The sequence below is a fragment of the Carlito syrichta genome, unplaced genomic scaffold (assembly GCF_000164805.1).
Source record: "Carlito syrichta isolate Samal-C Ts95f unplaced genomic scaffold, Tarsius_syrichta-2.0.1 Scaffold308119, whole genome shotgun sequence".
Taxonomy (NCBI): domain Eukaryota; kingdom Metazoa; phylum Chordata; class Mammalia; order Primates; family Tarsiidae; genus Carlito; species Carlito syrichta.
In genome coordinates, this window is record NW_007252215.1 from 865,511 (window position 1) to 890,852 (window position 25,342).

The 25,342-nt window shown below is 41.7% G+C and overlaps 1 protein-coding gene across 1 annotated transcript in view; it reads left to right on the top strand.

The window, feature by feature from the left end:
• GAN (gigaxonin) overlaps positions 1–25,342 on the top strand; it is a 55,870-nt gene that overhangs the window by 23,757 nt on the left and 6,771 nt on the right. The window contains exons 2-9 of the mRNA XM_008064980.2: positions 4,070–4,184; positions 6,569–6,919; positions 9,530–9,747; positions 9,961–10,082; positions 13,602–13,714; positions 14,541–14,690; positions 15,890–16,026; positions 16,276–16,404. Coding sequence (XP_008063171.1) covers positions 4,070–4,184; positions 6,569–6,919; positions 9,530–9,747; positions 9,961–10,082; positions 13,602–13,714; positions 14,541–14,690; positions 15,890–16,026; positions 16,276–16,404 — 1,335 coding nt within the window. The remainder of the gene's footprint in view (positions 1–4,069; positions 4,185–6,568; positions 6,920–9,529; positions 9,748–9,960; positions 10,083–13,601; positions 13,715–14,540; positions 14,691–15,889; positions 16,027–16,275; positions 16,405–25,342) is intronic.

Below are 25,342 nucleotides of genomic sequence, written 5' to 3' on the forward strand. Positions count from 1 at the left end.
TGTCTTCATTCTCTTCTGTTTTTTTTTTTTTTTTTTTTTAATTTGCTTTCTTTATTTCAATAGCTTTAGAGGGTACACATAATTTTTGGTTACATGGTTTGCATTGTAGAGTGGCAAAGAAGTCTGGTATCTAAGTGTACCCTCCAACCCTTCCCACCTCTTCCTGCTGAGTGTCCAGCATCCATTATATCATTCTCTGTGCCTTGCAGATCCTTAGTTTAGTTCCCACTTATAAGTGAGAACATGTGGTGTTTGGTTTTCTGTTCCTGAGTTAGTTGACTTAGAAAGATGTTCACCAGCTCCATCCCAAGTTGCTGCAAAAGACATTATTTCATTCTTTTTGATGGCTGATCTGCCATTTTGATTGATAGTTTGGCAAGTTATAAAAATCTCGGTTGGAAATCATTTTTCTTCAGAATTTTGAAGTCATTTCCCCTTTGTTATTTAATTTTCATTTAAGAGCATGATTCTTGATCCTTTCTGTGTATCCTATTTTTCTTTCTGAAAGTCTGTAAGAATGTTTCAATTTCAGTACCCTGAAGGATTATGAGATGCCTTGAGATGGATCTGTTTTCATCCATTGTTATAAGTACCTCCTTGGTAGTCTTCTCTTTTCTGCTGGGTGGACATTCCTACTTTTCAGATGTCCAACCTCCTGGACTAATCACCTGGTTTTCTTAACTTATCTCTCCTATTTTCTGCCTTTGTCCTTTTGTTCCCTTCTCTGAGAGGTTTCCTCAACTTTTTATTTTGACCTTACATTTAAATTTTTTTCCAATTATTAAAATTTTGTTATTTTTTTTTTTTGAGTTGGAGTCTCACTCTGTCGCCCAGACTGGAGTGCAGTGGCCACTCCTGGCCACCGCAGCCTCGACCTCCTGGGCTCTGGCGATCCTTCTGCCTTAGCCTTCCGAGTGGCTGGAACTACAGGCACATGCTACCATGCCCGGCTAATTTTTTTTTATTTATTGTAGAGATGAGGTCTCACCTGCCCAGGCGGGTCTCAAGCCCACGGGCTCAGGCAATCCACTCACCTCAGCCTCCCAAAGGCGCGGGATTACAGGCTGAGTCACCGAGCCTGGCTTTCTTCTGAGAATATTAATGAGTATTTTTCCTTGAACTTTTCATTTTAGCATAATCTTTACTTCCTCTAAGTTGCCTTTTTCCTCCCCCTGTTGGTTTTGGTTTCTGCCTTTTGTCTTTGTTAGATGTCTGATGAGCCCTGTTTGCTCAATTTATTTTTTATTTTACTTATCTATTTATTTATTTTTTTGAGTTGGAGTCTCACTCTGTTGCCCAGGCTGGAGTACAGTGGCATGCTCACGGCCACCACAGCCTCGACCTGCTGGGCTCAGGCAATTCTTCTGCCTCAGGCTTCCAAGTAGCTGGGACTACATACAGGTGTATGCTATCACATCCAGCTAATTTTTTGATTTATTGTAGAGACAAGGTCTAGTCAAATTGTCTAGACTGATCTTGAACCCCTGGGCTCAGTCCTCTTGCCTTCACCTCTCAAAGTGTCGGGATTAACAGGCATAAGCCACCACACCTGGCCTATTTTTATTTTATTTTATTTTTGAGTTGGAGTCTCTGTTGCCTGGGCTGTAGTGCTGTAACACAGTCATGGCTCACCACAATCTCTATCTCCCAGGCTCAGATGATTCTTCCACCTCAGCCTTCTGTTACTACAGCTGAAACTGCAGGTGCATGCCATGGCACCCAGCTAATTTTTAAAATATTTTTGTGGAGATGAGGTCTTACTGTGTTGCCCAGGTCCTGAACTCCTGGTTGTTTGCTCAGCTTTAAGAGTTCTAAAACAGGTTCTTATCCTGTGTGCTAAAAACCTATGTTGCAAGTGTGTGAAGATATTGATGGTGTCAGTCTGTCTCCCCAAGAGTAATACATTTTCTATGTGTGATGTGGCTTGAGGAAGTTTCAGGAAGTGCTGCTTCAAAATGTCCTGGAAGCTCAGGGTTTCACTGCTGCATGATCAAACTGGAACGTTTTCTTGGGGCAAATTGATGTCTATGCCATTGGGCCCATACCTTTGAGTTGATCATATCCTCCAGAAGAGTCTTCCACTTTCTTGCTTAGAGGATGTAAGTCTGGCTTTCAGCATTTTTGGAGCAAAGTTGGGAGGGAAATTCTGATAGTCCGGCATTCACTATGTCAACATCCTCTTAACTCTCTCAGTTTTTGATACAATATACCTGCTCTCCAGCGTGCTTGTTACCCCTCTATTCAGACACCCTTCGTTTATGTGCTTCAGAATATAAGTCACTTCTCATCCTCGGGAGCTAGGGACAGTCTTATTAAACTGTACGTGGGAGTTGTATATACACATGGAGGAAGAGTCTGGAAATTTTGCTGTTTCTCAAGACTTTGTCAACAGTTCTATTTTTAGCTTATCTTATACCCCTCCTTCCATAGCTACCCCGCAGTACCAGTTCCTGAGCATTGGGGAGGTCTTCAGCTATTTAGGCTGTGACTGGGCTTTGCTCACTGCCAAATGAGGATTAAGCTTCCTCAGATATTCCAAGTCAGTTACTCTTGTCTTTTCTAGCATATGCAGTTTGTTAATATCATTTTCTGTTCTTTTTGTATTCAATCTACCAAAAGTCTGACTCTTTATTAACTTTATTATAGAAATCTGAATGCCAAGGATGAGTTTAAATGTTTGTTTCTAAGACTTCCTCCTGGTATCTATCAGTACTTGGATACCAGCGTTTGAAGGTGTGCTTTTCTTTTCTTGAAAATCATGGTTATTAGGTAGCAGTTAACATGATGCTACAACTGAGATTTAACAGAGTTGTAATTTATGCCAGCACCATGTTTCAAAGTTATTTTAAAATTTGACTTAAATATGTTTTTTAAACTTAAATTTTCTGGCAAAAAATATCAGGTATATGTTTTAGATCTTGGTAAGGTACAAATTCTTAAACAAAACACAAAAGGCATTGACTAGGAAAAATTGTTCTTCAAATTGTTCATCACTTTTAAAAAAGTCTTTTAAAAAACAGTTTATGTCTGCCAAAGGATTCATAACAAGAATATATAGATAACTCCTGCACCTCAATATGAGGACAATTAATTTTAAAAAATGAACAAAAGGCATAGACTGAGCAGATGTTTAGCAGAAGAGGAAACATGTGACCACAAACATATGAAGAGATAGTTAGCACCTGGGTAGTAAGGGATACCCAGAGAACAGCCCCAGGACATGCCCTGTTTCACTCACTCGGCAAAACTTGAGAAGTGGGACGGATTCAAATGTTGTAAAGTCTGTGAATCCACAGATGTCCTTGCACACGCATAGCAGATGGGGCTGTAAACTGCTCCACCTACTTTGGAGAATAATTTAGCATAATTCTACTCCCAGAAGTAAGTATGCAAGGGAAATTCTTTTACACAATGCAAAAGGAGATGTATACAGTAATAGTCATAGCAGTACTGTTCACAATATCTAGACCCGGAAACAACCTTGGAGGCCCATCAGCAGGAGAGTGGGACATTGCACAGCAGGCCAGTGTGATGTGCACACTTTTGTAAAATTCAAAACAACTTAAAATTTAAAATATATGTATCTTTCATGCATGTAATAATGAAAAAGAAAGCAGGGGAAAAAATTGAATGTGGAATTTAGGATACCAGTTCTTTAAGGTATGGAAGCAAGAAGGATGGATTGGTGGGGAGGAGAAGAAGCAGGTCATTGTCAAGGTCTTAGCTGTTGTTTCGGATGGCAGGTTTGGGATGTTATTGTAGGTTAATTAGATAATTAAATACCTTAAAAAATAAGCCTGGAGGGATTTCCAAGGTGAAATAGAGATTCATGCTCACATGGATCTTAGTGCTTTGGTCGTCTGTTTTGTTTTTTAAGATGTAGCATTTTGAATCCTGGGACCAGTGTTTTATAGTTGAAAGCTGTAAAAATATATAACAAACTAAATTTTCTAGGTGGGGGTTCATACACTAATAAATACCATATACTTTTATAGAGTTTTTAGTGCATAAATATTTATAGCTATTTCTGTTCTTTCATAGAAATTTTACATTTTTTTCCCTTTCTTAGGACAAAGTTAAACTATAATCCTCCAAAAGATGATGGATCAACTTATAAGATTGAACTTGAAGGGATATCGGTAATGGTTATGAGAGAGATCCTGGATTACATCTTCAGTGGGCAGGTATGATGAGAACAAAGGAAGGAGGACCTAAGTAGAGACTTCTTAAGCTCAGGGTGAGGGTCTCCTTTCATCCATTGTATGATACAGCAACACTGTCATCTCCATCTTCTGTCATTGTGTGCTTTGACGGGTATCTCCTGCTGGGAGTAGCACCCCATGTGTGTTCTTCTGGGGCTTTGCCCCTGAAAGAGATGCAGACAAAGTGAGCTCTTAGGCCAAATCCCAGTTTTTGGTTTCCCCATCCTAAGCTCCACCTTCCAATATGGGGTGGGAAGAGCGTGGGATGCTTCCTTCACTGCTGGCAGTTTGCTTTTGAGTCTCAAATCCAGTCTTGCTCTGTATCTATACCACTGGGGGTCCTAAACTTGTACCATCTCCAGAGCAGGGAAATAGGAGCTTCCTTGGGCATTATGGATTCGTTTGTAGAAAGCAAGAGTTCCTTGTAGATCATTCCCAAGAAAGGGGAGTCATGCACTTGACTGGCACCCTTATTATATCCATGATGCCCTGGTTCTGCTGCCTCAGTAGTACTAATCCTGCCCTACCCCATTCTTTCTCCCCGAGTTCCCTTTTCTCTCTGTGCTACTTACACGTCTGGAGACTTAATGATACACAGGGAAGAAAGGGCTTTCCTTTGCCTTTCTCCGGCCCCTTCATTCCCCATCATGTGATTTAAACTATGACTGGAGTTCGCCTAAGAAAAACCTTAGGTGTTAACCAGGGTCTTACTAGAAGGAGGAGGTTAGCATATCTACGTTGGTTATGTGAGAATGTGTTTCATCTTTATTCTCTTTGAGGTCTTGTTTCCTGCATCGCCTTTGTTCCTTCTTCATCACTCTTGTTTTACTTTTCCTTTTGTAGGGGCTGTTTCTCCTACATATTTTCTGAGTATTCTGAGTCTATTGCTTTCTTTGTCTAAATATATTCATTCTGTCCAGAGTCAAACTCAGTGATTCTCAGCCTTTCTGAAGTTTGATACGATTTCATGATTTTATTTATTTATCTTTTCTCTAATACTAGGAGGTGGGTGTATGTGTGTGATTGTTAAAAATAAATGAATTTAAATTAATTTGGGGACAGCCCTTAAAATACTAGAGATACTCTGTAGTATCACAAAACCAGGCCTGAGAGCAGCCCCTTGTATAACTTGTAAAGTCAATTCAATAGGAGTTATTAGTATAACGAGTCATAAGCCAATAAGAGCCTATTCATGTTCAGGCTTGGATGTGAAACTTGAAACCTTATTTACAGCTTGACTTCTGTGGTTCATTCCCAATATAAAACCATAGTTGCAATGTAAGTTATAACAAACTCCTGAATTGGCAGTTTACTTTTATTGAGATGCAATTTAGTGTTTTTTCATGTGCCTATATTTGAATAGACTACAGCTGTCTGCTGTCTTGTGGCTAAATATAATGTCATATAAGTGGAAAATTTTCCCTTACTCGTGGCTTACTGAACATGCTACTTTCCACATTTTTATTGCTCAGTTTCTAAGATGATTGGCAATTATGTGTAGTTTTTGTATCTGTGGTACAAAGTGTCAGTCAAATGTGGTAAAAAACATTTCTTGCTGTACTCTTCGTGAAATGTCATCTCCTTTATATTTCCAGATGAGGGTAAAGTGCCATGCTTTGCGGGAGACCACTTGGGATTGGGAAAGTATTTTAGAGACTCCTTTCTTTATTGTTGCGTGGAAAAGCTGTGAAGTGGTTGGAGGAAGAAGCATCAGTCAGAAAATTGGTGGAAATTAATGAAAAGTAAACGTTCATAATGAGAAAAAGACCCTTATGTTAGGGATTTATACCAAAAAGTAGCTCTGAGACCACGTTGTATCTGTTGGCCAGGCTGCACTATGTGGGGTGTTTGGGATTCAGAGTGAGGCTTCTGGGGCGATCCAGGGCCCTCTCCTTCAAGGGGCTGCCATTCAGCTTGGCATTCTGTTCAGCAGAAGTGGAACTTAAGGAATTGGGAAGCAAGGTCTTCACCGTTTCTGGTTGGTACGGGTGTTTAAAGAAATCACTCTCAACTTCTGACAGAATACAGAACTTTCCATTTCCTAAGCATCTCGATCATTAAGGTTTTCTCTAAATTATAGAAGTGAGCTGCATGGACGGTTCACCTTAGAAGGGTTATTGGTGGTTAGCATTGTTACAGCAACGGAAGAGCTGGGGACACACATTTGCTTGTATTGGCCCCAAGGCTACTTGGTGCTCTGAGACTCTCAAAAAACTGTGCTAAGTTGAGCCATATGAAATTGCCAATATTTGATCATCTTTGATCTAAAATAAATGGAAATTTCATGTGGCTCAGCCTAATAGATTAGTAGTTTGGGTTTTAAATATATACATCTAAGTACAAAATATTTTATTATGCTCTTCCAGATCAGGCTAAACGAAGATACAATCCAAGATGTCGTGCAGGCGGCAGACCTGCTACTGCTGACAGACCTTAAAACTCTGTGCTGTGAGTTTCTAGAAGGCTGCATCGCCGCTGAGAACTGTATTGGTATTCGTGACTTTGCACTACATTACTGTCTGCATCATGTTCATTACCTTGCCACGGAGTATCTGGAAACTCATTTCCGGGATGTCAGCAGCACAGAAGAATTCCTAGAGCTGAACCCTCAGAAGCTTAAAGAAGTCATTTCTCTCGAGAAATTAAATGTTGGCAATGAAAGATACGTATTTGAAGCAGTAATTCGATGGATAGCACATGATACAGAAGTAAGAAAGGTACCTGTCATTTATATCTAAATATACCTGTCATTTATGTCTAAAGTTGTCTTTTTACTTATTTTTAATCCAAATTATAGTTGTTTTATTTTTCTTCTCCACCATGAAAGACTTACAAAGTTGTGATCTAAAAGATACCCGTAGTCCAGATATGGAGGCTCATGATTGTAATCCCAGTGCTTTGGGAGGCAATCTCTACCCCTCAATAAAAAATAAATCAAATTAAAGATAGATACCTGTAAAACATGCTCTCATATATAATTACAGCGATTGGTTTTTCAGACCAGTCTGCGAAAGCCCTTGCCACACAACATATCAATGAAAACATTAACACTTCTAGGGAACATAATATCCTTTGCACATTGTTTTTAATGGAAAAGCACATTTCAAGCTTAAGCTGGAAAGTACAGAAATGCAGCATCCCCACCTTGCTTTTGCATCTTGCCTGCCACATCCTGGACTCTCCCCTGTCTGAACTTGGGGGCCAGCGACAGGTGGGGGTGGTACATGACACGCTGGCAGGGTGAGGGGCATGGCCTGCAGGGCTTCGGGTGTGAACGACACCAGACGGGGGGTGGGGGGAGGCGCGGGCTCTAGAGTTGTGTGACAGTGCAGTTCCAAGAGGCAAGCTTCTGGGAAAGAGAATCAGCCTTAGGTCCAAATTGTGAACACTGTGGGAGGGAGCAAGGTCATGGGACCTCATTTTCCCATCAGTCTTTATAAATAAGATACAAGCTCCAGATTGTAGATTTCCAAATGTATGATTGCACTGTTAATATTTCTTGGGAACTATTAACTGAAGTTTTGATCATTATAATTTTTTGAATTCTACATGCCTGTACATTTAGAAACCATGTTTGCAGTCTTAGTTATAGTTGGGACAGGTGGCGTTCTGCTTTCCATGTTGGTTGGAAAAAGGAAAGGAGATAGAAGAATGTCCAGTGTGCTCCCACTCACTGAGACGGCTGTGGGGAAAGCTGCTTTTTCCACCCCCCACCCCCACCTCCCACACTGCGTGCTTCTGCCTACCCTCTTCTTGCCTTAAAGTGAGTAGTATGCTTAAGGTTGACTGGTTGCTGGAGAAACAAGGCAATTCTTTGTCCTATGGTCAATCTGAACTGAGACTGTAGAGTCAGTCGGTGTTTTAAAAAGAGTATACCCTAAAGTGACTATATCAAGACCAAGAAAAATCTCCTGAATGTTCTAGGTAACAAACTAGTCGTTTAAGAGTTTTGGCTGTGTGCAGTAACTCATGCTTGTAATCCCAGTGCTTTGGGATACTGAGTCAGGAGGATTGCTTGAGGCTAGGTGTTTGAGACCAGCAGGTCTCCATGTCTACAAAAAGTACAAAACTTAGCTGGGTGCAGCAGTGTGCACCTGGAGTCCCAGCCACGCAGGGGGCTGAGGTAGGAGGTTCCTTGAACCCAGGAGTTTGAGGCTGCAGTGAGCTATGATCTGCACCACTGTACTCCTGCCTGGGCAACAAAGTGGCACCCTGTCTCAAAATAAAAAAAAAAAGAGAGTTTACATATGTAGAATACTCTAGTCAACTAGTTCAAATTTAATGATGACATAAAAATATATAATTCATATTAGACATGTTAGATATTTTTTAACAATAATGCAGAAATGATTATCTAGTACTCAGGATTTTCCTGAACTTCGACATTTGTATATTTTTCTTTTGCTATAAATGTTGATACATTATCTAAGCTGACCATATTTTATTGAGCTGCTGCTGTATATAATATTTCTATGAACATGACATAACTCATGGCACATCCAAATGTGTAAAATAAAGCAAATTATAGCCATTTTCAGTAGCAGGAAACTGCTGGGGGTGGGGGGTTGGGGGAGACGGGATTGGCAGTAGTGGGAATCTGTGAGGGGAGGTGCGAGGGACATCTCATCAACAAGCATGCCTGCATAATGAACATTTGTATACCTAACCCTGAATTGTACCCCTTATCTTTAAAATAAAAAAAAAAATTATAGCCATTTTTTCACTCTTTTCCTTTGAAATGGGAACCATATAAGGTGTAAAGAAAGCTGCTTGAAACTTTGCAGTGATAGTGATAATTATAAACTAGTGACTTTTATTTTATTTTTATTTTTGAGTTGGAGTCTCACACTGTCACCCAGACTGGAGTGCATGTTCCCGGCCACTGCAACCTCACCCTGTTGGGCTCCGGTGATCCTTCCGCCTCAGCCTTCCAAGTAGCCAGAACTACAGGCACTCGCTACTACACCCGGCTAATTTTTGATTTATTGTAGAGAGGAGGTCTCACCAAGTTGCCCAGGTGGGTCTCGAACCCACAGGCTCAGGCAATCTACTCACCCCGGCCTCCCAAAGTGCTGGGATTACAGGCTGAGCCACCAAGCCCAGCCATAAACTGGTGACTTTTAAATGTTACGCTTTTACTTATCGGACTCTGGGAGGTAGAAAGGCCAGAGACCAAGAAGTACATTCAAGCAGCACTGGCCTGTCCAACTTACCTAGTAATAATCTGGCTGTTAACAGTTTATTTTCCATGGGGTGGATGTATCTTTTTAAAGCCATGTGTTGCATTTCCCATTTTTTTCCTCCTGACTTCCTTCTCTCTTCTGCAGGTCCACATGAAGGATGTTATGTCAGCTCTGTGGGTTTCAGGGCTGGATTCCAGTTATTTACGGGAACAGATGCTGAATGAACCACTCGTGCGAGAAATTGTCAAGGAGTGCAGCAACATACCACTTAGCCAGCCCCAGCAGGGAGAGGCCATGCTGGCCAACTTCAAGCCCCGAGGCTACTCTGAGTGCATCGTGACTGTGGGTGGGGAAGAAAGAGTGTGAGTACGAGTATGGGCACGAGTTGTGTGGAAAGGGGCACATGGGGAAGGCAGTCCATGAAATGGGACTCATCTTTTCGGTGTCTGAAGCATAATGGTGATAGATTTTTTAAATGTTTTGAGCATCCTTTAGTATATTAAACTAGTGATGGTTACTTAGAAGCTGAATTATATGCAACACATTCACTACCGATCAATTATTTGTCTCTTTAGTTCCCGGAAGCCCACCGCAGCGATGCGATGCATGTGCCCTCTCTACGACCCTAACAGGCAGCTGTGGATCGAGCTGGCACCATTAAGCATGCCAAGAATTCACCATGGCGTTCTCTCAGCAGGTACCGTTCTGTGGCCAGTTGTACTTAAACACAAGGTCAAGTAATACCCCATTTCAGGGTTGGGCAGAATAACTCAAAGCCTTTGAAAGACAGAATTTTATTATCGCTGCATGGTGACATTCTCAGTGTAGGTCTAGCTCTTGAGACTGTGGGTAGGGGCAGGGTATCTTCTGTCAGTCCATGTCACCCCCAGATCTTCAGTACAGGGCTGTTCCTAAGAAAGTACTGGGGAAGCATTTACTTGGTGACAACTGTTGGAAGAGCGCGCTTCAAGGTTCCAAGCCCTCACTAGCGAGGAGGCCACACCTGGAGCATAGAACTTCTTTGTGCCTTGAGAGACCCGTTTTTGAAATTCACGCAGCTTAGAATTATATTATGTAGATATGTTACATAACGGCAGGCATTTTTTATGAGACTTTAGGAATTATTTCTTAAATTAGCAATGGCTTAAAGTTATCTTACAAGTTTAAAAACTACTCCATGTTGTTCAAAGCTCTCCCAAAAGGAGTACCCAGACAAGGCTGCCATGGCCATCTCACCGCTGCATGCTGCCTTTCTCTTCACCTTGATCTTGCCCCTTTGGGTTCACCCAACAGGTGCTGTTTCACACAATTTTAGAGACAGGGTCTTGCCATTTCCTAGGTTGTAGTGCAGTGTTTTGATCATAGCTCACCACAGCCTCAAACTCCCGGGCCAGGTGATCCTCCTGCCTTAGTCTCCCAAGTAGCTGGGACTAAGGAGCATGCTGCCATGCTGAGCTGATTTTGTGTGTGTGTGTGTGTATTTTTTGTAGAAAGACAGTGTCACTATGTTGCCTGCACTGTAAAACTTTTAAAGCTGCACTCTAGCATACCACACCATAAAAGTGGCTACGGCTATGCCATGGTATGGAAATGGAATCATTTGATGAGTCCCCAAATCATGGAAGTTATTGTCATAATGAAGAGCTAGAGGAGTGTAGCCAACAGGATGTGGGTCTAGTTTCCCTGTTCTGTCTTCTCAGAATTAACTTCCTTACATTTTCTTCCCATAGTACATATTCATGTTCATATTTTTCACACATACACACCTATCACAAAGGTTCCTATAGTGCTCAGTTTTGATGGTTTTCTGGAGGGACTAGTGTTTCAGAAACCAAACAACAAAGAGAGCAGCTGGGTATGGTTGTATTGACTGAAGCAAAAGTGGTTGAATAGTTCCTTTTGTTTGTCCAACTGCTCTGTTTCTTTTCTTTAAATTTTTTTGAAGAGACGGGGTCTCACAATGTTGCCTAAGCTGGTCTTAAACTCCTGGGCTCAAGCAGTTCCCCCACCTTGGCCTCCCAAAGTGCTAGGATTACAGGTGTGAGTCACAGGGCTCAACTGCAGATCATCCTTTTGAATTTCCTTTAATGTGGTTCTTTTGGTAGAAAGTTCTTAGTTTTGTTTGTCAGTAGATACCATTATTTTGCCTTCATTCTTTTTTTTAATCTTTCATTTTTTTAAGATTCAAGAGGTACAAGTACATGTTTGTTACATGAGCATATTGACCTTCATTCTTAAAGAATATCTTTGCTGGGTATAGAATTGTAGTGAGATATTTATTACATTTCACCACATTGACAATGTTTTTTCACTGACAGTTGTCAAGTCAGTTAAGTCAGTTGTCAGTTTAAAAATCTTTTTCTCTGGAGTCTACTTAAAATTTTTTTTCCCTGCCATTTTGCTACAGTGTACTTAGGTGTATATTTTATTTAAATTTTTATATTTGAGGATTTTTGGGCATCTTGACTCTGTGGCTTGACTTGTCACCAATTCTGGAAAAGTTTTATCTATTATGTCTCTAGATATTATCCCTGCTTTATTTTCCTGTCTTTCTCTGCCTTTGGAAGCCATATCAAATACCTCTGTACCTTTTTACTCCATCCTCTGCCTCCCATCTTTTTGTTATTTCCCATCTATTTTTTCTCTCCATGCTATTCTCTTGATGATTTCTTTTGATTTATCTTCTGTTCAATGGATTTTCTCTTCTACTCTGAATCTGCTATTAAAATTATCCATTGATTTTTTTTTTATTTCTAAAAGTTATCTTTAAATCTTTCTCAAAAGCCGGGCTCAGTGGCTCAGCCTGTAATCCCGTGCCTTTGGGAGGCTGAGGTGAGTGGATTGCCTGAGCCCGCAGGTTTGAGACCTGCCTGGGCAACTTGGTGAGACCTCATCTCTACAATAAATCAAAAATGAGCCGGGCGTGGTAGCGTGCGCCTGTAGTTCCAGCTACTTGGAAGGCTGAGGCGGAAGGATTGCCGTAGCCCAGCGGGTCGAGGGAGCGGACACTGCACTCCAGTCTGGGTGACAGAGTGAGACTCCAACTCAAAAAAAAAAAAAAAAAATCTTTCTCAAGTCTGCTGTTATTTCTATGTTCTATGTTTTCTAGTTCTATGTTTCCTAGAATTATCTTGAAATTAACTTTTTTAAAACATGATAACGTTGTTTTATCGTGTTTTTTGACTACTGTAATATTTCAAATGTTTGTAAGGCTATTTCCTATTGTCTGCTTCTGCTGCTTCTTTTCATAAAGTCTAATTTGTTCATATCCTTGAATATCTTTGGCTGGATGCTGATCATTTTATTAAGAATTATTTGTAGGAATAATTTGATGCATAAAGTCTTAGAATGTTAGAACTTAAGGCTTTGATGAAGGTACTTTCTTCTACAGAAGTTGTGTATTTGTTTCTGCCAGTTCCTGGAGACATTTCTAACTTGACACTACTGTAAATCAGAATTTCCTAGACAAGCAAAGAGGTTTAAATCTGAGTACTCACTCTGGTTGGACTTCATCCTGGTGGTGTCAAACCTAGGAGGGAATCTCCTGCCAGAAGTCATACCTTCTTTGGGCCCAGAGCTTACATTTCTGACTTTCTCATCTCCAGGACAAAAGGCTTAATGTTTCCCCTGCTATTGGCAAATGCTCTAAGAGCAAAATGGTGTTCGTGCTTGGTGACCTCTGTAGAGCCCCTTTTTCCCTTTAGTCTTGTATTATCTTGTTGGCTGCTTCTCTTGTATGAAGATTATATTTTAAATGTTTTATTCAGCAACTTTGGTGTTTTTTGCAGAAGAATAACTTAATCCACCATTATCCAGAACAAGAAGTTCAACGATTCCCAGATCTGAGTATTCCTGGGACCTGGGATTAGCTGGTGTGGACTGTGCTTGAGAAGTTTCATGAGAATCATAGGGCTTGGGTAATAGGTGTACTGAGATGACCCAGAGTTGCCTGGCACTGGGTGGGTGGGGTCAGTCTTCCTGTTATGCTATAGGGTGGTAGGAATCCACTCAAGATAGTCACAAGTAAAACAAAATGGTCGAAGTGACTCACAGATTTGGCTCTGTCACCAAAGATCAAATGAAAGTGATAAAAGTCCTGAATCCAAAGAGAAGAGTGTTGCCATCAGAGGTTTCTCCAGCTGCTGTCCATGTGCTATGGCATTTGTAGGTACTGAAGACTTACATTTTGGATTTCTTGTGTGTCTGATTTTTGCAGAGGGATTTTTGTTTGTTTTTGGGGGCCAAGATGAAAATAAGCAGACACTGAGCTCGGGAGAAAAGTACGACCCAGATACAAACACGTGGACTGCACTGCCACCCATGAGCGAGGTAGGACACTGGCTTTGTCGGATGTGTGTCTTTCTCCCCTGGGCACCTCAGTTTGCCTTGTGTCCAAGTGAGGGAAAAAAAGAAGCAGGACCCACCAGGCCTTCTTCCTAGCACCCTCCAGGCTCCCCTCCTAGCTCCTCCCCTTCCTTGCTGGTGCAGACCTCTAGACAGGCCTTCAGACCTTCCAGGAACGCATTTGCTGTGGATTCGCTTCCCTGTCCCAGCCATCTTCCCCTGACGCCTGATGGCCCACGTCCCACCTCCCTCGAGTGTTTGCTCCCGTGGCACCTGCCCGACGGGACCTCCCTCTGCCTCTCAGCTCCCGGTCCCCTCTCAGCACCATGTCTCACCTCCTCACAATCCAGGCATTTAAAGTTTTTACGGAAGCTCTCTGACAGCAGGATTTCGTCTGCTCAGGCAATTGTTTCATTTTCAGGCTACAGTAGGCATGTGGGGGCCCTGTGTGTTGACAGATGAATGTTAAATACCCAGGGTGTCTGCAGTTCCAAATAGCCTTAGCATGACCCTGTTCACCCACTACCTCTCCCAGCCACTGGGCAGTCCTGTTGCTGTGGCTCTCACATGTCTTTCACACATCAGCTTGGAAACAGTTGCTGCCTGTTGCTAGACAAAAATGATGTAATTGAACTAGAGATAATAGTTCTTTTTCTTGTTGTAAGCTATTATGGGTTAAAGAGTAACGATTCTGCTGGTGAGTTCACCTATTTTATATATATTTTATATATATTCCTTCATAATGCACAAATATCAGCTTTTAGTATAACCGCTGGCCTTTTGCATACAAGGATCTCCAATGTCTTTTCAGGCCAGACATAACTTTGGGATCGTGGAGATTGATGGGATGCTGTACATCTTGGGAGGGGAGGATGGTGAGAAGGAGCTGATTTCTATGGAGTGTTATGACATTTACTCCAAAACCTGGACCAAGCAACCTGATTTGACCATGGTTCGAAAGGTGAGAACTATGTCTTATGAGAACTGGTTTGTTTACAAATGGGACTTCAAAGTTAATGCTTCTCTATTTCCTGGCTTTGCCTTTAATACAACTGGTAGTGTTCCAAGAACGAGCATTACAGAATTCTGTCTTCCTTGGCAGCTTGCCCTCAGCCATCAGCCACACACCAAGATAGGAAGGTGAGCGTGTGTGCGCATTGACCCTGCTGTGGGCCCTGTGCAGCACCACCGTGTGCCAGGCACTGTGCTCAAGAGGTGCTCTGTGTAGGCACTGGCCTGAGCAGCAGGCAGGTTTCCCCCACCACTGCTCTTGAGCACCATACTGAACTGGAGAGAAGCATGGGTCTGCAGGAGTTCTGAGAGGGAAAATATGACTCACCTGGATGTCAGTCAGAGCGTGGTCTCTTTACTGGCATTCCCTGCTGAGGCAGGGAGCTCTCCAGCCAGCCTAAGCTTTGCTGTAGGTATTTAAAATCTTTGGGAACTGGAAGATACTTATAATATGTTCTCTCATGTGTGCCCTTTCAGTTTCATTATTTGGACAGGAATTGAGTGGCATCTCTTTCCATGGAATCTGAATTTGGAATCTTCAAATACTGGTGAAAGAACAGAAACCAGAAAGCTCTTTTAAAATTAGGATTCTTTACTTATCTCACTTAATGAAATAGTGTCAGATGGAGTAAGAGCTCCTTTTCTGAGGATTAATAATATGTGTCTTACCTCACATTTCTCATTTTTAAAGCCCTGTGTTGTAATATTAGAGAGCACCATAGTTTTACTATTAGAAATCATATCCTGCCAGGCACAGTGGCTCACACCTATCCCAGCACTTTGGGAGACTGAGCCGGAAGGATTGCTTGAGCCTACGAGTTCGAGACCAGCCTAGGTAACATAGTACAACCTCACCTCTACAAAAAAATTTTTAAAAATTAGCCAGGCATGATGGCACGTGCCTGTAGTCCTAGCTTTTTTGGGAGGCTGAGGTGTAGAGGATTGCTTGAGCCCAGGAGTTTGAGGCTGCAGTGATCATGCCATTGCACTCCAGCCTGGGTGGCAGAGTGAGACCTCGACTTAAAAAAAAAGAAAAAGAAATTAGATCCCTTCCTAAATATTTAAAGTTCTCTTTGGACAGGTTAGTATTTATTCATCTAACCTTAATAATAAATGTTGCCTTTTCCCGCTTTTGTTTTCCCCTTTCAGATTGGCTGCTATGCAGCTATGAAAAAGAAAATCTATGCCATGGGGGGAGGATCCTATGGAAAGCTTTTTGAATCTGTGGAGTGTTATGATCCAAGGACCCAGCAATGGACTGCTATATGTCCTCTAACAGAGAGGAGGTATGTGGATGTGGACATGGACTTTGTGGATTCCCTAGCTGCTCACTGGGCCTGAAGAATCTTTCCCTGGCTTTGTTCCTCTTTTCTTTCAAAGTAGCTGTTTATTTGACTTGGCATTTCCTGGAAAAGGAAAGCCCACATAGTCTGAAACTTCGAAGGTTGCAAAGTTAAAACTAGCCTGGGAGGATTTCAGGAATCAGGTCTGGAGTTGTAAATCCAACGCCCGACTTGCTGTGTGTGGCCTTTCAGATTTGGAGCCGTGGCCTGTGGAGTTGCCATGGAGCTGTATGTGTTCGGGGGCGTCAGAAGCCGCGAGGACATCCAGGGGAATGAGATGGTGACGTGTAAGTCCGAATTCTACCATGATGAGTTTAAAAGGTAATTAAGACGGCCCCACGCAGCTTCTGTGGCTTTTTCTTTGTACTTTCAAAGTCATGTTTTACCTTTGTTTAGTTCTATGTTCAGGTTACTTCACTGACTTACCTATTTATAAGATATGCCTAATGCAGACTACTTATTTATTTAGTGACTTCAGAAATATTGATAACTTAAAGGAAAATCCTCGAAAAAAATACAAATCAGATCTTAACATTTAGTTGCTTAAAATCATTTGTTGGCTCTGTACAGCTTTTCGGAAGAAGAATAAACGCCCTAGCTTGGCATATATGGCCTTTATCTATGTTTTCTGCTACTGTCCAACCCAGATGCTTCACACTGAGCCACTTTTCCCACCCAAACATGTATGCTTGTTTCAGATCTGTACTTGAATGCTATTCCTTTCTCCTAAAATCTCTCTTCCTATTGTTCATCTAGTCAGTCTGTCCTTTTTCAAAACTGCATAATTATCACTACTTAGAGAAAGCCTTTTCACATCTCCCAGTCTGATTTAAATTCCTCAGTCTGGGTCCCACAGCAAATCCATGAGTGCCCTCTTGAGTTTGAACTGGTGACTATAGCAACTCCAGGGCAAGGCCCAACCTAGTTGTCTCTGTGTCCCAGCTTCCAGCATCCTCCCACACCTGTATTAGACGCTCAAAAAAGTGTCGATTAAGTGACAGCATGGTGTCTGGGAGTCTTAAAACATCTGATGAGCTGCCATTTGTGTCTTGGAGAATAGATCACTCTTTCTTGACCTCCTCTCTCTCCTCCCCTCACACATTTTATTGTTATAACCACTGAACAGTATTTTTATTTCAGTGATACATTCAGATCCTACGGGTAGACTGCAAAGCTAAACATAATCTTGTTAGAGCAGGGATCCCCAACCCCCCAGGCCACAGACTGGTGCTGATTTGTGACCTGTTAGGAACTGGGCCACACAACAGGAGGTGAACAGTGGGTGAGCAAGCAAAGCTTCATCTGTATTTATAGCTGCTCTCCATCATTTGCATTATTGCCTGAGCTCTGCCTCCTGTCAGATCAACAGTGGCATTCGATCCTCATAGGAGTGTGAACCCTATTGTGAACTATACATGTGAGGGTTCTGGGTTGCACACTCCTTGTGAGAATCTAATGCCTGATGATCTGAGGTGGAGCTGAGGCAGTGATGCTAGTGCTGGGGAGTGACTGCAAACACAGATTCACATGAGCAGTGAGGTTTGACTGCACAGAGACCACAATAAATCACTTGCCTGCAGACTTATATCAAAGCCCTATCAGCGAGTGGCAAGTGAGTTGATGTACTTCAGTTGTAGAGCTGCATCTGACATGCTTGAAGTCAGAATCTGACACTTTTTTTAGTCTGTACATGTTCTGCCCAATATTTTATTTACCGCTTCTGTCCACACCTGTTTTTTATTATGGTTAGTTGTATAATTATTTCATTATATATTACAACATAATAATAATAGAAATAAAATACACAATAAATGTTATGCACTTGAATCATCCTGAAAACATTCCCTTCACCCCTCCCCTCCAGTCCTTGGGGAAATTGTCTTCCACGAAACCTGTCCCATCATGATGCCAAAAAGTTTGGGGACTGCTGTGTTAGAGCATTTCATTCATGTTACCAGAAGAGGGCGCTGTCATATAACATTTAATTTTATATTATTTTAGATTAGGACAGTGAGCAGTTACCAGAATGTCAAAAATTATATATAAATGTTGCTTAACCTTTAATTTAATTTATTTTAATTTTAGGATATTTGCACGGTCTTTTTTTTTTCAATTATAGGAGCAGACTATCTTAGGAAAATGTCTTAGACTAAGTATGAGAGCAGCTTAGCGGATATTTGCTGTAGTAGGGGTAGGGGGCAGAATTTCAAAGAACTTTCTCCATTTCTCATTCCTTAATATATGACTGTGGGGCTGGCTGGCCAGGAGAGGAAGGTTTATGTTAGATTCCTGCCCAAATGAATCTCAAGACTGTCTGATCAAATTCATTAATTAGCAGTGGCCAGTGTGTTTGGTTTCTCATAAAATAGTGATATAAGCCTTTTTCACAATGACCGAATTACTGTGTAAACAGCATGAGCTGGTAACTTGCCTGCTTGAAAAATCACATTTGCTTGTGTTTTTACCCTTTTCTGCCCTGGTTTTGATTGTGTAGGACTTAACTCAGCCCAGCAGGCTTCTCAGTCTGCCCTTGATGTGCTATAAATTACTAGAACCTTTGTATTTCTATCAGATTGTTTCACATTTGTGGTTGATGAGTTTTAAATATAACTATATTACTGGCTTTAAGTTCATGATTATTAAATGTAAGAATGTTCTTCCCTAGGTATGAAAAATCCTGCTGGGTTACAGTGTGCACAGGTAGGGGTGGAGGGCAGACTGAAAACCCATGCTCCTTCTCCACTGTGCAACCCATGGAGCCAAAAATCATTTGTATACTCAAAGCTGTTGGGGTTGGAGTGGAGGAAGAAGCTCCTCCTTCCTTGCTATTTAAAAGCACTTCCAAAGAAAATTCATGTATCTTCGGTTTTTTTATTTCTAAGCTCTCCAGTGTTAGTTTGCAATTAGAGAAGAAAGCCATTAGTTTCTGTTATGAATATATTATATAGGATTTTTACGTGTTTAGATAATATTAAACACATATAATACCAGCGCCATATATTAACTCGTTTAATCTTCACAGCAGCACTCTGAGGTGTGGGTACTACTATCATTCCTCTTTTACATATGAGGAAACCAGAGCCAGAGAAGTTAAGTCGCATGGCCAAGGATACAAAGGTAACAAGTGGCAGAGATGGAATTTGAGCTCTGGCATTCTGGCTCCGGAGTCCACCTTTTGACTGCCACACTGCATTGACTTAGAAATATAGGCTTTCCAAGGAAAAATTTAATAACATAATTTTACTATATAAAATTGGAATACATGAAGGTATAAAGAAGACAAAAATATAATTTGAAGACTCAAAAATAACCACTGTGTGTATCTTGATGTATTTCCTTCCAGTTGCTTTTTCTACAAATGCATAAATAAATGTGTTTAATTATAAAAAAGAAAGAAAGAAAGAAATATAGGCCTTCCCATAAATATCTATAGAGCAAAATAATATGTAGGAGTACCTTATTTCTTAAAAGACTGGCTGTTTCCAGGCGTGTTCTATTTGCGAACTATGGAAGCCGTAGCCAAAAGAGCAATCTGTATTCTATTGGAGACCATTTGGGTTGTTTTTAAGTAATCTCTTGTCTTTCCTGTCTTTGTTTCCTATTTTTAGGTTAAAACTTTCCTGGAAAAATGCCATATCTTACCCTTTTCTGTTTTTCTGGGTAAAAGCAAAACTGTCAGAAGGAAAGCAAAGAAATTGCCATAAATTACGTTCAAGTCATAGTAACAATACCCCCAGAATGACAGTTTCTCTATTTCTGTTCTTCATGTCCCTTCTCTGTTACTAACATGACTGTCCTTCTGGTCCTCCATGCACATGGAGGCTCATCTTAGGTTCTGTCTTGCTTGGTGTCTCATTGGTTGCTGAGTCTTATGTTTTTTAAACTCTATGGGGTTTTCACCTTCACCCATTCCCGTTGCTCTGCTGCTGTCCTGGTGCAGACATTCCTCCACCCGCAGTGTCTCAGCCCCAGCCAGGCTTCACAGATGCACCCACCTGTTTGTTCTTCTGGAAGGTGAATCTGACAAGAACTTCGGTCATGTCATTTTCCTGCTCAGAATTCTTCAGATTCCCAAGCTTACCTAATCAAGATAACCGCATCTAGCCCCTATTGCAGGGTTCCCATGATCTGAGGTTAAGAAACGTTGTCCCCTTTTCAGTTTCTTGCCTTCACCTGTCTGGACTCCACTCACTCCTTACAACCCTCCTGGGTTTGGCAACTCAGCCTAGAGGCCCCACTTTCATTTTTTTAGACAGTATAAACCATTCTTTGTAGTAGAGATCTGTCCGTTTCATCTTTTAATTCCTGAATGTATCATTGGAATACACATACTTGTCAGCTGGCAGAATCCCCGTCCTGGTTCTCTGACTCTTGGATTCAGGGTCATTATGGCAGGAAGGGCTAAGTTGGAATCCCTGGAACTTTCCAAGATAGAAAGTCAAAAGCAATACTGCATCCTGGCACAATTTGCAGAAATTATACTATCATCAAACACTAGAGAATGCAGGCGTGGTGATACATATCACATTCCCGCTTAATTCACTTAGAAAAAGTAGAAAAGTCAGATGGATCTTGGAAAGTGTGTACTTTCGTAAACTTAATCAGGTGAATAGACTGACCACAGATTCTGTCCCAGATGTAGCATCTTTACACAGCACAGTTCCTGGCCTGGGTATGCAGCTATTGACATAGCTAATGTGGGTTTTTTTTTCATACCAATTTGCACAGTCACTGAAAGCAGTTTGTTTTTGCCTGGCAGGGCCAACAGTACATATGTGCTGTGTTGCCCCAGGACTGAGTCAGCCCTGCTACCTACTCTGTGTTTGTCCACAGAGATGTCGATCATCTTGATGTTCCACAAAACATCACATTGATTTACTGCATTGTGCTGTTGTTGACTGCATTGTGCTGTTTGTATCTGATGGTTAGGAAGAAGCAGGTACTTCAGATGCCTTAGTGAGACATGTGACCTAGAGGATGAGAGATGAACCCACCCCTGACCACGTCTGCTTCAGTCATAGTTCAGTCAGGAGACAGAACCCACATCAGTAATTTGAGCAGGGAAAATATAATACACATAATTACTAACTAGTAATAGTAATTATGGTGGTTAGCTACTGAAAGAAGTGAAAGAGGACTCTGAAGAATGCAGAAATAGGCCGGGCTCGGTGGCTCAGCCAGTCATCCCAGCACTTTGGGAGGCCTAGGCAAGTGGATTGCCTGAGTCCATGGGTTCAAGACCAGTCTGGGCAACTTGGCAAGGCCTCGTCTCTACAATAAAATTTTTAAAAATTAACCAGGTGCGATAGCCTGCGCCTGTAGTTCCGGCTATTTGGAAGGCTGAGTCAGAAGATTCACCGGCGCCCAGAAGGTCGAGGCTGTGGTGACCAGGAGTGTACCCCTGCGCTCCAGCCTGGGCAATGTGAGACTCCACTTCAAAAAAAAAAAGAATGCAGAAATAGCTAGCATAGCAAGCACAGCTGCCACCGTGAGGGCAGAAGGCAAGCACCCGAGGAAGGAATGAATGGAGGAGAGTCTTCCCTGCCCCACAAGGCTGGGAGTCATCCCACTGGAGGGCAGCTGCCAGGGTGCTGGGGCTAGAGGCACTCACTGAAGGACACGTACCTTTGCCTCCTACATGTGGGTGGGCAGCATGGTAGGAGCAGGAGGAGGACATCTGGCCCAGGAGAGTGGCTCTTCCCCTCCCAGCCTCGCTGTCTTCTGCTCCCTCTGTGGGCAGAGAGCCTGCTGCTGATTCGGTCGTTTCTCCTTTGTGCCCTCTGTTTGGCTGATTTCTACACTTACCTATGGTATTTCCACCCCTTTATTTTGCTCCTTCTAGCTTCTTCAGGTAGAATTCGAGATCACTAATGGTAGATCGTTTTGCTTTTCTAGTGTGCAAAGTTAACGCTTTAACCACTTGAACTGTGCCCAGACATCTTGAGATGTTTTATTTTCATTGCCATTTGGTTTGAAATACACTTTCCTCCTTCTCCAGCCTGGATGGTTTCTGCTGACCTAGCTTCAAGTCTGCTGCTGCTGCTCTCCTCAATCTCCATTCAGTTGTTAGGACCCTCCAGTAGGTGTTTTAGCTCAAATACTGTTTTCAATTCTGAAAGTGTCGTGTAGTCTGTTTTTGGTGTTTTTAATTTCTGTGCTGAAATGTCCTGTCTCTCCATCACATGAGTATTTTTCTTCCCTCACTGAGCATCGCTGTGGCAGCTGTATTCAAGTCCCTACCTGTTCGCTCCAGTATCTGAGTCCTCTCAGAGTTGGTATCCGTTGATTGCTTACTCCTTTGAGAATGGGCTCTCATTTTTCTGGCTCTTCTTTTATTGAGTAATTCTGGATTGCATCCTGGACACTGCTAGTGTTGAGGCCCTGAACTATCTTGCACTGCCGCGGAGTCGCTCTGAGGGTTTTGCAGGCAGCTGACTGGGTTAGACTTAAGTAGTCACCAGCGGGGAAACACACGATGGGCAGCAGTTCAACCTCAATGCCATTCTTGAACTTGAGTTAAGCATCCATGGTTTCAGGGTCAAAGACTGGCAATGAGCAGATGCACTTGATTAAGGGGTGCTCCTGTACCCCTCTTCCTTCTGTGCTCAGCACACACTTTAGCAATCCTGGTTGCCCCAAGGTTCTTAATCCTGATTCCTGTAGCCAGAAACATGGCCAGGTTTTCTCAGGCTGCCTTCAGAGAAAGCTACCAAGAACAGGAGACATACTCCCTGTAGGCTGCTTACTCTCAGCACCTCTCTAAAGCCTGCCTGCTCTTGCTCAGTTTCCAGAGCCCCAGGCCGTTGTCTTTTGTCCAGAGTTTATAGCTGAACTTGCAGCAGCAGCCTCAGTTGTTGAGAACCTCTTCCACCATACTGGAAACAGACACCACACTGAAGCTCTCTGTTTCTTCCTTCCTCTCTCCTCCCTAACGGCTTGCCCTTCTCTCTCCCTCTGTGGCTCTCTTCCTCTCTTTCTTCCTGTTTTTCCTCTCTGACTTTCCTCTCTCTGAAGTTAACTGCTGTAGATCACCGCAGCTTATTTTTCTGAAACTGAACTGAATATTGATCTTTTTCACTTTTAAAAAAAATTTCTCAGCACTTGAATATATTCAAATTTTATTACTATTGTCTATAGAAATTTAACCTTAGCCATCTGTGCACAGTCTTCTGAAGCAGAGGAAGAATACTATACACAAATATTACACACTAAGAATAATACCACGTTTGACAACTGTTTCTTGATTCAGTAAACCCAACTTGACAAACTAGCCAACTCAGAGTGAATGATTACAATTATAGGACTTAAGTAAACTTATCACACAGTGAACATTACAAATAATATTAAAATGTTACAGACTTACAAAAGTTCAGAATTTTTCCCTAAGACTATATATGTGTAATATGTAATGTAATATATAGACAGGTTCACAACATAGAAATCTGTAACTTATAGCACTCTGAGGTTTTAGCAAAGCATACATTATAGACACGTTGGCCATACAATGCAATTTTATTGTGTATGACATAAATGACTTAAATCCAAGAGTCACATTCAAATATATCAAGATTACAATCCAAATACCTGGCTGTTGGAGAAATACATATTCTTTTTTATAAACTAAGTTGTGTAAGTACATTTTTAGTGTAGATGGTAATAGATCTATAAGGATTCTAAACTGTGGGTCTAAGGTGTATTTTGTAGAATAATTCACTTCTCCAAAGAGATGTGCATTTTAAAAGTAAAGTAAATATCTTGACCAAACAGACTCAGGGAATGGTATACAACTCAGTTTTATTACAAATCACAAATATAAGTTAATCCTTAGACTTGCAGATGGTTAAACAGAATGACTGTAAACGTCAGTAAGTTCTCATCAAGAATTACTTCTCATGACAACGTAGCATTTACAGTGAGTCCTATTATCTTCCACTATTACTGTTTTGCAGTATAGTTTAAGAAATAGGACATGAGATTTGTTTTGTTTTGGTTTTTTTGAGTCGGAAAAACACTCTGTTGTCCAGGCTGCTTAGGACCGACTCTGGAAGATCATCCACACAGTTCAATTTCTTTAGCTTTGTATCATTATTTCACGGATGAGTTATGTTGAATTCCAAAACACCATTGTGTTCTGATATACCTGTTCAGTAATATAGTCATCTGTGTTTTAATGTGGAAGTACCTGCAAGTCACCCCGTGAGACCACAGGCCCTGTGACAGATCTCCTAGAAGAGTAGTGCACCTTTCTGTTGGCGTAGTCCTGGGGGCTCTGGCTCTGCTATGGACAAGGCTTGCTGACATTCACTGGCCTTGCTTGACTCAGAGCCTGGGGAGAACTTTCACGCTCAAGTTTCGCTATGTAGGTTTAGCCGTGAAGACACAAAATGTGAACAGACCACTTTTATAGTTTGACATTTTTCTAACTTTTTCTTTCAGAGATCTGCTTCAAAGTGTCCATTTTCACTCTCAGGGTGAACTCTTAGATCTTTTCCTTTTCATTTTTATCAGAGACCTTTTAGCGGCAGGGACCCAAATTTGTATCCCAGTCCCAGCAGAATACCTGATCCCCATCATCATTCAGATGGTAGATGAGTCAAATGTTAGCTGATTGTGTTTAGAAAGATGATGGCTTGGCTTGGTTTCTGTGTTGCTACGTGATCTTGGGCAAGTCATTTTCTTTTTTTAATTGGAATTTCATTATGTCACCCAAACTGGAGTACAGTGGCACACTCACATCTACCAGAGCCTTGACCTGCTGGGCTCAGGTATTCCTTCCACCTCAACCTTCCAAACAGCTGGAATTATAGGTACGCACCACCACACTTGGCTAAATTTTAATTTATTTTAGAGATGAGGTCTTGCCAAGTTGTCCAAGCTGATCTCAAACCTCTAGGTTCTGGCAGTCCTCTCGCCTCCATCTTCCAAAGTGCTGGAATTACAGGTGTGAGCCACTGTGCCTGGCAAATCATTTCTTGGAATTCAAAATGTGGGTGCTACCTACTTTATAGCAGTCTGGGAACTGTGTTCATTGAAATAAAAGTGATGTTCTTCCGGAAACAATTTTATATTTGTATTTGGCATTGAGATGCTCTAAATCTGAGCCATTGGCCTTTTGGCTGCTTCAGAGAATAGAATAAGAGATAATGGGACATGCCCACATACTCAGTGCTCCCATGGCTGTAGGCCAGAACACTGTTAAGTCTTAAAGCCATTTAGATAAGTTCCCAAGGTCCTACTGAAGTTTGCTGTGACCTGGCTA